The 13898-nt window shown below is 45.9% G+C and overlaps 1 protein-coding gene across 1 annotated transcript; it reads right to left on the reverse strand.

The window, feature by feature from the left end:
• Window positions 1-6594: 6594 nt before the first annotated feature.
• Window positions 6595-12454, reverse strand: LOC132765829 (zinc finger protein 665-like). Its single transcript, XM_060760094.2, has 2 exons — window positions 12334-12454; window positions 6595-8042 (listed from the first exon to the last, which is right to left on the reverse strand). Exons 1-2 carry the CDS (start codon window positions 12360-12362, stop codon window positions 6734-6736), a joined length of 1338 nt encoding a protein of 445 aa, XP_060616077.2. The 5' UTR covers window positions 12363-12454; the 3' UTR covers window positions 6595-6733.
• Between the last annotated feature and the right edge of the window lie 1444 nt (window positions 12455-13898).

Genomic DNA, 13898 nt, shown 5'->3' on the forward strand with positions numbered 1-13898 from the left:
GTGGCACAAATCCTCAATATGCCCAAATATGAACACTGGTGGAATTTGGGGAAAATAAGCATTGCCATTTGGGAGTTGTAGTTGTTGGGATTTATAGTTCACCTACAATCACAGAGCATTCTGAACTCCACCAACAATGGAACTGAACCAAACTTGGTACACAGAACTCCCATGTCTGACAGAAAACACTAGAAGGGTTTGCTGGGCATTGACCTTGAGTTTGGGAGTTGTAGTTCACCTCCATCCAGAGAGCACTGTGGACTCAAAACATGAGGGATCTGGACCAAACTTGGCACGAACACTCAATGTGCCCAAATGTGAATACTAGTGGAGTTTGGGGAAAATAAGCATTGCCATTTGGGAGTTGTACTTGTTGGGATTTATGGTTCACCTACAATCAAAGAGCATTCTGAACTCCACCACCGATGGAATTGAACCAAACTTGGCACACTGAACTACCATGTCCAAGGGTTTGGTGGGCATTGACCTTGAGTTTTGGGGTTGTAGTTCACCTAAATCGAGAGAGCACTGTGGACTCAATGAGGGATCTGGACCAAACTTGGCACAAATACCCAGTATGCCCAAATTTGAGCACTGGTGGAGTTTGGGGAAAATAGACCTTGACATTTCGGAGTTGTAATTGCTGGGATTTATAGTTCACCTACAATCAAAGAGCACCCTGAACACCACCAATTATAGAATTAGGCCAAACTGCCCACACAAACTTTACTTACTTAGGTGATCCGAGTGGGATAGTCTTCCAAGGTGGTGTCCTGGCGGTGGGTCCGTAGGTGACTGTGGAGCCCTATTCTTGACCTCCATGTTCTCCCGCAGTGAGGGCATTGGTTTCAAGGTGGAAGGCGGTCCTGGTCGGGGTTGGCTTGACGTGCCTTCTTGGCACGTTTCTCTCTTTCGCCCTCTATTCGTGCCTCTTCAAATTCTGCAGCACTGCTGGTCACAGCTGACCTCCAGGGCTTCCCACTTCTCAGTGTCTATGCCAGAGTTGTTAAGGTTGTCTTTGAGCCCATCTTTCAATCTCTTTTCCTGCCCGCCAACATCCCGTTTTCCGTTCTTGAGTTCGGAGTAGGGCTTTGGGAGATGGTGGTTGGCCATCTGGACAACATGGCCAATCCAGCAGAGTTGATGGCGGAGGAGCCATCTTAGTCACTTAGCTGGAGTTCTTGATGTTTAAAGCTGTTATTCCCTCTGAAATTCCTCAGGGCTGTAAGGCTGTTTCCCTGGGAACCTTTGGATGCTCTTAAGACTGTTCTCCCCTGGGAAGTCTTAAGGGTTGAAGCTTTTGCACAGAACCTGTACACATCCTGTACATTAGCTATCCTTGCTGAGACTAACTGAAAATGGCTCCCTTCCTTTCTCTAAACCCAAAAGGGGGCAGAACTAGAGAACCTAATGATGATGGCCAGGTGGCCTGCCCTATAACTGCAAACTTTAACAGGAAGCCACCCTGCTGCAGAATCCCAAGCCCTGGACTGCAAGCAAATATTCAATACAAAGCAAATAAAGTTGGAGCTCCTGGTACAGCCGTACCAGAACACTATGGGTCTAGTGCATTTAGTTCCAACAAACAGAATTCCAGACTCTCTCTGTGTGTATGTAATATTACATATACATATAGACATATCTATATATATATAAATGTTATGTGCGTAATGAGTACCCTAAAAACAAAAGAACCAATGAACGAAATCACACCAAATTTGGCAACAAAACGTCTCACAACACAAGGAGTGACCATGACTCAAAAAATTATGGTTTTGTCATTTGGGAGTTGTAGTTACTGGGATTTATAGTTCACCTATAATCAAAGAGCATTCTGGACTCCACCAACGATGGAATTGAACCAAACTTGGCACACAGGACTCCCCTGACCAACAGAAAACACTAGAAGGGTTTGGTGGGCATTGACCTTGAGTTTTGGAGTTGTAGTTCACCTACATCTAGAGAGCACTGTGGACTCAAACAATGATGGATCGTGACCACACTTGGCACGAATACTCAATATGCCCAAATATGAACACAAATGGAGTTTGGGGGAAATAGACCTTGACATTTGGGAGTTACTGGGATTTATAGTTCACCTACAATCAAGGAGCATTCTGAACCCCACCAGTGACAGAATTGGGGCAAACTTCCCACACAGAACCCTCATGACCAACAGAAAATACTGTGTTTTCTGGTGGTCTTTGGCAACCCTTCTGACCGCCCCCCCCCCCCACGACCCCTCCAGGGGTCCCAAACCCCAGGTTGAGAAATGCTGCCTGAAGGCCATCCAGTCCAACTCCCTTCACCAAGGCAAGAAAACATAATCAAAGCCCTCGTGACAAAGGGCCATTCACACACACACACACACACACACATGTATATGATAGATGCAGTATCATAGATTTGAAAGGGACCCCAAAAGAAGGACAATGGTATGTTGCATGTTCCAAAGTAGGCAAACCAGACAATCTCCACATTCACACTGGCAAAGAAACAGCAAGGAATACTGCCAAGTGTGGTCACGATCCATCATTGTTAGATCTAGGGAAGCAATGCTACCCCTCTATTCTGCTTTGGTTAGACCACATCTGGAATATTGTGTCCAGTTCTGGGCACCACAAATCAAGAGAGATGTTGACAAGCTGGAATGTGCCCAGAGGAGAGCGACTAAAATGATAAAAGGTCTGGAGAACAAGCCCTATGAGGAGCGGCTTAAGGAGCTGGGCATGTTTCGCCTGAAGAAGAGAAGGCTGAGAGGGGATATGATAGCCATGTATAAATATGTGAGAGGAAGCCACAGGGAGGAGGGAGCAAGCTTGTTTTCTGCTTCCATGGAGACTAGGACGCAAGGGAACAATGGCTTCAAACTACAAGAGAGGAGATTCCATCTGAACACGAGGAAGAACTTCCTGACTGTGAGAGCCGTTCAGCAGTGGAACTCTCTGCCCCGGAGTGTGGTGGAGGCTCCTTCTTTGGAAGCTTTTAAACAGAGGCTGGATGGCCATCTGTCAGGGGTGATTTGAATGCAATATTCTTGCTTCTTGGCAGAATGGGGTTGGACTTGATGGCCCAGAAGGTCTCTTCCAACTCTATGATTCTAAGCAGAAAGACATTACATATATTAAAAACCAACACTTTCTCATTACTTTATTTTCCAGATCGACAGACTGGGCCACAGCAACGCCTGGCAGGGGACCGCTAGTATATACATATAGACAGAGACACAGAAGCTATGTAACTTTCCAGCTTCATGAGGATATGCTTTTTGAATTCAGGCCACCGGAGGGGCGGTTGTTTCACCATCCACTTATGACACCAATGGAGTACTTCCTCATCCTTTTGCACGCTGCTGGAGTTTTTATGGCATTGTAAATTAGCCAGGAAGGTAATGCTCAAGGTCCTGCAAGGAAGACTGGCATGTTAATGTATCCTTAAATGAATGTGTTGATTCTTTTGTATAATGTTTTTAAAATGATTTTACTCTTTTAATTGCAATTTTATGGTGTATATGTTGTTAAGATGCAGATGCAGACTGTAGCCAGGAAATCAGAAGACGCTTCCTTCTTGGGAGGAGAGCAATGTCCAGTCTCGATAAAATAGTGAAGAGTAGAGACATCAGACTGGCAACCAAGATCCATTGCCTAGTCAAAGCCATGGTATTCCCTGTAGTCACCTACGGATGTGAGAGCTGGACCTTAGGGAAGGCTGAGCGAAGGAAGAGAGATGCTTTTGAGCTGTGGTGTTGGAGGAAAGTGCTGAGAGTGCCTTGGACTGCGAGAAGATCCAACCAGTCCATCCTCCAGGAAATAAAGCCCGGCTGCTTATTGGAAGGAAGGAGACTAGAGACAAAGTTGAAGTCCTTTGGCCACATCATGAGGAGACAGGAAAGCCTAGAGAAGACAATTATGCTGGGGAAAGTGGAAGGCAAAAGGAAGAGGGGCCGACCAAGGGCAAGGTGGATGGATGGCATCCTTGAAGTGACTGGACTGACCTTGAGGGAGCTGGGGGTGGTAACGGCCGACAGGGAGCTCTGGCGTAGGCTGGTCCATGAGGTCACGAAGAGTCGGAGACGACTGAACGAATGAACAACAACAAATGTTGTTAAGTGTTATTTGATGTGAGGCCGCCCTGAGTCCACTTATGGGGAGAAGGGCGGGGTAGAAATATAACAAATAAATAAATTTATGGCTGTAAAAGAGGATCCAATGGCTTTTACTGTCTTGCATGCTTTATGACTGATCACTTTGAGTGCAGACTCTATATCAGACATCCTTTCAGGCTTGAATGCAATAAACCTCAGTTCCTGTTGCCTTCAAACCCAGTTTTGTGTGTTGATCTGGTCTTCAAGGTAGTGGTCCATGCCGGGCATTGGACTCTCAGCCTGCGCCTTTAGTGGGGAGCTGAATTTTGGCCCCAGGCTCTAAATGAATGATTTTGTAAACCATCTTGGCAAACAGATACTCTGACTCATTCAGAACTTGTAAAAACCAACTTTATTGTAGGTGCCATTCAGTGTCATTATAAAAACATATACATGGGAAAAATATCATAGAATCATTGAGTTGGAAGAGGCCTCTTGGGCCATCCAGTCCACCCCCCTACCAAAAAACAGAAAATCACATTCAAAACACTCCTGACAGATGGCCAGGACTTCTCAAGGGGAATAGGTATCTAATACATGAAATAGAAGAAATGGATTGACGTTAGAAATTCATTTTGAGGAATTTCAACACAGACCTCAAACTCTAGCAGCTGGAAAAAGGTGGTAAATTCTAAGGAATTAGAGGGACAACATGAATATTTCCTCCGAATTTCATTCCACCTTCCATGCATTCACAGTTTCACCGACGTGAGTCAACAGATGTTTACAACATGATGTAATTCTGCTGAAGGTCTTCCCACATTCCGTGCACATATATGGTTTCTCCCCTGTGTGAGCTATTAGATGATTATTATATGATCCAGGATCACTGAAACTCTTCCCACAATCCATGCATGTGTATGGCTGCTCCCCTGTGTGGACCCTTAGATGATTATTATATGATCCACTACTACGGAAGCTTTTTCCACATTCCATGTATTTGTATGGCTTCTCCCCTGTGTGTATTCCTTGATGGTAACTCAGAGCATTACTCCAACCAAAACTCTTTCCAAATTCCATGCATTTTTATGGTTTCTCCCCTGTGTGTGTTGTTTGATGGCAATGCAGCTGCACACTCCACCTGAAACTATTTCCACATTCTATACATTTATATGGCTTCTGTGTGGGTCCTTTGGTGGGAACGCACATGTGAACTCAAATGGAAACTCTTTTCACATTCCAGGCACTAATATGGCTTCTCCCCTGTGTGGGTCCTTAGATGGCCCTTCAGAGATTGATGCAACCTGAAACTCTTTCCACATTCGGGCAAGATTCTGGAAAAGATTGTTAAGGAAGCGGTCTGCAAACACTTAGAAACAAATGCAGTCATCGCTAATAGTCAACATGGATTTATCAAAAACAAGTCATGCCAGACTAATCTGATCTCTTTCTTCGATAGAGCTACAAGCTGGGTAGATGCGGGGAATGCCGTGGATGTAGCGTACCTGGATTTCAGTAAGGCCTTCGACAAGGTCCCCCATGACCTTCTGGCAAGGAAACTAGTCCAGTGTGGGCGAGGCAAAACTACGGTGAGGTGGATCTGTAATTGGTTAAGTGGACGAACACAGAGAGTGCTCACTAATGCTTCCTCTTCATCTTGGAAAGAAGTGACAAGTGGAGTGCCGCAGGGTTCCGTCCTGGGCCCGGTCCTGTTCAACATCTTTATTAATGACTTAGATGAAGGGCTAGAAGGCATGATCATCAAGTCTGCAGACGACACCAAATTGGGAGGGATAGCCAATAGTCCAGAGGACAGGAGCAGAATTCAAAACGATCTTGACAGATTAGAGAGATGGGCCAAAACTAACAAAATGAAGTTCAACAGTGACAAATGCAAGATACTCCACTTTGGCAGAAAAAATGAAATGCAAAGATACAGAATGGGGGACGCCTGGCTCGAGAGCAGTACGTGTGAAAAAGATCTTGGAGTCCTCGTGGACAACAAGTTAAACATGAGCCAGGAATGTGATGTGGCGGCAAAAAAAGCCAATGGGATTTTGGCCTGCATCAATAGGAGCATAGTGTCTAGATCTAAGGAAGTAATGCTACCCCTCTATTCTGCTTTGGTTAGACCACATCTGGAATATTGTGTCCAATTCTGGGCACCACAATTCAAGAGAGATATTGACAAGCTGGAATGTGTCCAGAGGAGGGCGACTAAAATGATCAAGGGTCTGGAGAACAAGCCCTATGAGGAGCGGCTTAGGGAACTGGGCATGTTTAGCCTGAAGAAGAGAAGGCTGAGAGGAGATATGATAGCCATGTATAAATATGTGAGAGGAAGCCACAGGGAGGAGGGAGCAAGCTTGTTTTCTGCTTCCTTGGAGACTAGGACGCGGAACAATGGCTTCAAACTACAAGAGAGGAGATTCCATCTGAACATTAGGAAGAACTTCCTGACTGTGAGAGCCGTTCAGCAGTGGAACTCTCTGCCCCGGAGTGTGGTGGAGGCTCCTTCTTTGGAAGCTTTTAAGCAGAGGCTGGATGGCCATTTGTCAGGGGTGATTTGAATGCAATATTCCTGCTTCTTGGCAGGGGGTTGGACTGGATGGCCCATGAGGTCTCTTCCAACTCTTTGATTCTATGATTCTATGATTCCATGCATTGATAAGGCTTCTCTCCTGTGTGGGTCTTTAGATGACTCTTATATGATCCACTAATACGGAAGCTTTCTCCACATTCCATGCATTTGTATGGCTTCTCCCCTGTGTGTATTCTTTGATGGCAACGCAGATTTTGACGCCAACCGAAACTCTTTCCACATTCTATGCATTTATATGGCTTTTCCCCAGTGTGCGTTACTTGATGCATACGAAGTTGCGCACCGTCACCAAACCTCTTTCCACATTCTATACATTCAAATGGCTTTTCTCCTGTGTGTGTCTTTAGATGTTTATGATATGTTGAAGCATCACAGAAGCTCTTTCCACATTCCACACATTTATACGGCTTCTCTCCTGTGTGTATTCTTTGATGGTTATGCAGATGTTCCCTCCGACGGAAATACTTTCCACAATCCATGCATTTATATGGCCTCTTCCCAGTATTAATACTTTTCTCCCCCGAGTGAATCGCCTGATGGTTAATACATGTTCTATTATGACGGAAGCTCTTTCCACATTCCTTGCATTGATATGGTTTCTCTCCTGTGTGGGTCCTTTGATGGTAACGTAGACTCCAGCTAGAAACGAAGCTCTTTCCACATTCCATGCATTTGTATGGTTTCTCCCCTGTGTGGGTCCTTTGATGGTCACGCAGATGTGCCCTCCGAATGAAGCTCTTTCCGCATTCCATGCACTTGAAAGGTTTCTCCCCTGTGTGCATCATTAGATGACGTATATATGTTCGATTATCACTAAAGCTCTTTCCGCATTCCATGCATTTATATGGCTTCTCCCCTGTGTGGGTCCTTTGATGGACACAAAGTGTTCCACTCGTCCTGAAGCACTTCCCACATTCCATGCATTTATGTGGCTTCTCTCCCGTGTGGATCATCTGATGGAGACGCAGACTGTAGCTATAACCGAAGGTCTTTCCACAATCCATACATTGATATAGTTTCTCGTCTTTGTGTGTTTTTTTATGTGAATGAAGATGATCACATGGACTAAAATTGCTTCCACAGTCCATACATTTGCTTCCCTTGGGGAACCTGGCATCGATGTCTAACTGTGAATGGCATTTGTACGTTTTCCCACAGTCAGAACATTCCATTTCATTTGATTCTGAGGCTAGAGGTTCAGAATGATCAGCCTGCTGGAAAGAAGACAATGTCGTTGGGTTTTTCACTTGGGTTGCGCTTTCTATTTCCATTGTCTTTTCCTTTCCAAGCTCCTGTGTTTCCATGATGGGCTTTGTTACAGCTGGCTCTCCATGGTTCTCATTCTCCGCTCGATTTCTGTTTCAAGGGAAAAGAAAATTCCATTAGAAGAAAGCAGATAAACAAAGGATCGAATAAGAACCTGATCTCAACTGCTTCTTAACCTCCAAGAATCTCCTCAATCTACTTAACATGTGCTATATCTATACATACAATAAAAGTCAAAGTTTGTATGCGGAGGACAAAAGTGTGGCGTTGTGGTGGGAGGAGTATGTGCCAGCGTTCTGATTGGCTGCCGCTGTGGTGCTATTTGCATATGGTCTCTGATTGGCCAGCTTCAATAGGAGCCCCTGGTGGAGAAAAGAGTTCATGACAGAAATGGGGACATGAGAAGGAAATTTGCATATGGTCTCTGATTGGCCAGCCTCAATTCCAAGATTCTGAGTTGACAAAGAGAGGAAAGGAAAAGGCCAGAGGAGGCTGAGTCAGACAATTACCAATACAGACCACACTTGGCACACAGAGCTTGCAAGACCCACTCGACATCCTGCTGCAGTTTGGAGGAGGATGAACCATGGATGATGGGACTTGCAGTATCATCACTGCAAGTCCCATCCAATGACTGATCATTAACCTCATCCAATGACTGATCAGGACCAAACTTGGCACATAGACCTCTCATGACCCACTTTACGCCCTGATCTGGTTTGGCCGGGGATGGACCATGGATTATGGAACTTGCAGTACCTTTGCTCAATTCTTGAGACCACTGCAACCCTCATCCAATTACCGATAAAGACCGAACTTGGCACACTGAGTCTCCATGACGCACTCTACATCCTGGTGCGTTTTGGAGGAGGATGCATCATGGACGATGGGACTTGCAATACCTGCACTCCCTTCCTAAGACTATTACAACTGCCAACAATGATGGATCAGGACCACAATTTACACAGAGAGCCCACATGACCCACTCTACATCCTGGTGCGGTTTGGAAGAATTTGACAATGGATGATGGGACTTGCAGTCACATCACTCACTTCCTGAGACCACTGAGACCCTCGCCAATGACTGACGAAGACAAAACTTGGCACACAGAGTCCCCATGACCCACTCTATATCCTGGTGCACTTTCGAGGAGGACAGACCATGGATGATGGGACTTCAAGTACCTCCACCCCCTTCCCAAGATGGCTGTAACTTTCATCTAATGTCTGATCAAGACCAAACTTGGCACACAGAGCCCCCATGACCCACTCTACATCCTGAAACTGTTTGGAGGACGGATGATGGATGATGAGACTTCCAGTACCTTCACTCACTTCCTGAAACCACAGCGACACTTATCCAAATACCAAGAAAGACCAAACTTGGCACAGAGAGCCCCCTTGGCCAACTCAACATTCTGGTGAGGTTTGGAGGAGAACAGACTATGGATGATGGGACTTCCAGTACCTAAACTCACTTTCTGAGACCACTGTGACCCTCATCTAATGATTGATCAAGAACAAAACTTGGCAGACAGAGCCCCCACGACCCACTTTCCATTCTGGTGCAATTTGGAGGAGGATGGACCACAAATGATGGGATTCACAGTACCTTCACTAACTTCCTGAGACCACTGCGAGCCATATAAATAACTGATAAAGACCAACCTTGATACACAATTCCTTTCTCAAATAACCCGGGCAGCGCCGGGTCCCCAAGCTAGTTAATAATATAATATAATATATTGTATATACAAACATTTGTATTATTATGTAATGCAATATAATACTAATAATAATATGATATAATTATATATTTATATTACATGTAATATAACAGGGCGGGTCAGTGCTGCTTTTGTTATTGGATCTCACAGCAGCATTTGACACAGTCGACCACAATCTTTTGACCCACTGCCTTGCTGCTGGAGTGAGTCCCCTGACAGCTTTAAACTGCCTGTCCTCCTTTCTTCACAACCATGGACAGCGAGTGGAGAGGGGAGGCCTGGTCTCTGAGAGGTCCCCTCTATCTTGTGGGGTTCCTCAGGGGGCCATTCTCTCCCCTCTGTTGTTTAACATCTATATGCGACCACTTGCTCAGCTGGTTCGAGGTTTTGGGCTGGAGTGTTACCAGTACACCGATGACACTCAGCTGGTGCTGAAGATGGAAGGCCGACCAGACTCTGTACCCGATTCTTTCCATCAGTGCCTCGAGGCCGTGACTGGATGGCTGCGTGCCAGCAGGTTGAGGGTGAATCCGGCAAAGACGGAGATCCTATGGCTGGGTCAACCGGGCAGTGGGGCCATCCAGCTGCCTACCCTGGATGGTGAGGCGCTATGCCCGTCATCGTTGGTCAAGAGTCTGGGAGTCCTTTTGGACCCTCTGCTGACGATGGAGGCCCAGGTCTCCACTGTTAGCAGAACCGCTTTTTTTCACCTGCGGCAGGCTAGACGGCTGGCCCCCTCCCTGTCCAGGGACGACCTCGCTATGGTGATCCAGGCTACGGTCATCTCAAGACTGGACTACTGTAACATCCTCTACATTGGCCTTCCTCTGTCGGTGATCCGGAAGCTCAAGTTGGTACAAAATGCAGCTGCTCGGCTTCTTGCGGGAACTCCGATGAGATGCCGTATAACACCAATCTGACTGCAGCTGCATTGGTTACCAATTGAGCACCGGATCACTTTCAAAGGGATGGTACTCACCTTGAAGGCCTTGCATGGTCTGGGGCCGATGTACCTTAGGGACCGCCTCACCCCCTCCCAACCCCAGAGATCCCTCCAAGATCGATCGGAAATTCCCAGTGTCAAGACCTTGCGTCTAACAGCAACCAGACGCAGAGCCTTCACAGCAGTGGCACCATCGCTCTGGAACACTCTGCCACCTGAAGTCCGTGCCTTGCTTTCCACAGGGCTTGTAAGACATATCTATTTCGACAGGCCTTTGATCTTTGATATTGCTGTTTTTAAAGTGTTTTAAATTGCTTTTAAATTGTGTTAGATTTTAGCCTGTTCTTGTAAGCCGCTCCGAGTCCCAGGGGAGTGGCCGCATAGAAGTTCGAATAATAAATAAATAAATAATATTACAATATAATGGTATAGTACAATATAGTAATATTTAATAATGATATTGTACTATGCTAATAATATAATATATTGTATGTATAGAATCATAGAATCATAGAATCAAAGAGTTGGAAGAGACCTCCTGGGCCATCCAGTCCAGCCCATTCTGCCAAGAAGCAGGAATATTGCATTCAAATCACCCCTGACAGATGGCCATCCAGCCTCTGTTTAAAAGCTTCCAAAGAAGGAGCCTCCACCACACTCCGGGGCAGAGAGTTCCACTGCTGAACGGCTCTCACAGTCAGGAAGTTCTTCCTCATGTTCAGATGGAATCTCCTCTCTTGTAGTTTGAAGCCATTGTTCCGCGTCCTAGTCTCCAGGGAAGCAGAAAACAAGCTTGCTCCCTCCTCCCTGTGGCTTCCTCTCACATATTTATACATGGCTATCATATCTCCTCTCAGCCTTCTCTTCTTCAGGCTAAACATGCCCAGTTCCTTAAGCCGCTCCTCATAGGGCTTGTTCTCCAGACCCTTGATCATTTTAGTCGCCCTCCTCTGGACACATTCCAGCTTGACAATATCTCTCTTGAATTGTGGTGCCCAGAATTGGACACAATATTCCAGATGTGGTCTAACCAAAGCAGAATAGAGGGGTAGCATGACTTCCCTAGATCTAGACACTATGCTCCTATTGAAGCAGGCCAAAATCCCATTGGCTTTTTTTGCCGCCACATCACATTGTTGGCTCATGTTTAACTTGTTGTCCACGAGGACTCCAAGATCTTTTTCACAATATATATATATATTGTAAGCTGCTCTGAGTCCCCTTCAGGGTGAGAAGGGCGACATATAAATGTTGTAAATAAATTAAAAAATACATAAAATGACATTTCTTTTTCTATATGCAGCTATCAGCCAGGAATATAAATACCATTCTTTGTTTAATTGTAACAGGAATATATTATTATTATTATTATTATTATTAAACTTTATTTATACCCTGCCACCATCTCCCCTCAGGGACTCGGACCGGCTAACAGGAGGCGAAGTCCAACAAATACAGTAAACAAATAAGATACATACAACAAATAATAATTAAAATTGAAATTAAAATAAAAAATCAAATAAAGTACAGCAATAAAAACAATAACATACAATAACATGGGTGAGTTTCCCCTCACTTTCAGGCATTCCAGGTTGCTTTCTCCGCTCACTCCAAAATAATGGAAGTGAAAGGGAGAGAGGACATGGAAGCTCCAGCTGTGGGGGGCCCCAATGCTCTATGGTGAGGAGTGGTAGAAATTATAGGTTCTTACCCAGAGGGCATGTTCTCACAGGTCTCCATTGTATCGTCTACACATGAAGCCCACTAGACCTGATCCGGGACGCACAACTCCTTCTCAGAGAAACACTAGAGCACTTCCTCAAATGATGCCAGAACCTGAAGGAGAACAATGAGATGGAGAACATCACCTAAATGTAAAGCCCGCTGGCCTGGTTATGGGGTGACAGTGGTGATTTGGTGGGTCTGGCTCAGCTAGTGCTGTGGGACTCATAGAGGTTAATCTGAGGTTTCAACTATGCTGATGATCATGCCATTACTGCTCAAGCAGGGAGCTTTGAGATGGTTGAACAGAAGCTCTCCGAAGCTCTAGGTGCCCTTACTGCCTACTACAGGGAAAAGCAGCTGACCCCTAACCCATCTAAAACACAGACATGTGCTTTTCACCTTGAAAAGAGACAAGCATCCCGAGCTCTGAGGATTATTACCTGGGAAGGAATCCCACTGGAGCATTGCAGCGCACCCAAATACCTGGGAGTCACTCTGGACTGTGGTGTAGGGCACAGACACCCCGTGATGATGTGGCATGTCTCATTAAGAGCCTACAAGAAGCACTGCCTGAACATCAAGCAAAAAGTGGGTGCTAGAAACAATATCATACGAAAGCTGACTGGCACAACCTGGGGATCACAACCAGACACAGTGAAGACATCTGCCCTTGCGCTATGCTACTCTGCTGCTGAGTACGCATACCCAGTGTGGAACACTTCTCACCACGCTAAAACAGTGGATGTGGCTCTTAATGAGACATGCCGCATTATCACGGGGTGTCTGCATATTACACCACTGGAGAAATTACACTGCTTAGCCGGTATTGCACCACCTGACATCCGCCGGGAAGTAGCAGCCAATAGTGAAAGGACCAAGGCAGAGACATCTCCAGCTCATCCCTTGTTTGGGTCTCAGCCAGCACGTCAACGACTTAAATCAAGAAATAGTTTTCGAAGATCTACAGAGACACTCGCTGGAACACCTCAGCAAGCGAGAGTCCAAAAGTGGCAGGCTCAAACCCGAAACCTCAATCAATGGCTGATACCCAATGAGAGACTCCCCCCTGGGCACACAGAAGACTGGGCGACTTGGAAGGTGCTGAACAGACTTAGCTCTTGCACCACGAGATGCAGAGCCAACCTTGAGAAATGGGGCCACAAAGTGGAATCCACGATATGTGAGTGTGGAGAAGAGCAAACCACTGACCACCTGCTGCAATGCACCCTGAGCGCTGCCACATGCACCATGGAGGACCTTCTTGCGGCAACATCAGAGGCACTCCAAGGGGCCAGATACTGGTTAAAGGACATCTAATCAACTACCAAGCTTGCAAACTCTGTGTTTTTTGTCTGTCTGTTTGTTTTGTTTTGTTAGAAATGTAATACAATGGTCTGGTTGCCCCTAACACGATAAATAAATAATCTGACTCCTGCTTGGAAGGGTCAAGCCGATCTTCCATTCCTGAGCAACGTCTTACAGCAGTGTTTCTCAACCTGGGGGTCGGGACCCCTGGGGGTGGGTCACAAGGGGGTGTCAGAGGGGTCACCA

The sequence above is a fragment of the Anolis sagrei genome, chromosome 2 (genome assembly GCF_037176765.1).
Source record: "Anolis sagrei isolate rAnoSag1 chromosome 2, rAnoSag1.mat, whole genome shotgun sequence".
Taxonomy (NCBI): Eukaryota; Metazoa; Chordata; class Lepidosauria; order Squamata; family Dactyloidae; genus Anolis; species Anolis sagrei.

What these genes read in the sequence shown, in the direction of transcription:
- LOC132765829 (XM_060760094.2), bottom strand. Translation starts at nt 12,362, where the DNA reads ATGGAGACCTGTGAGAACATGCCCTCTGG. An exon ending in TGTGAGAACATGCCCTCTGG is followed by an intron (nt 8,043 to 12,333) that starts GTAAGAACCTAT and finishes CCCTTGAAACAG; the next exon opens with AAATCGAGCGGAGAATGAGA.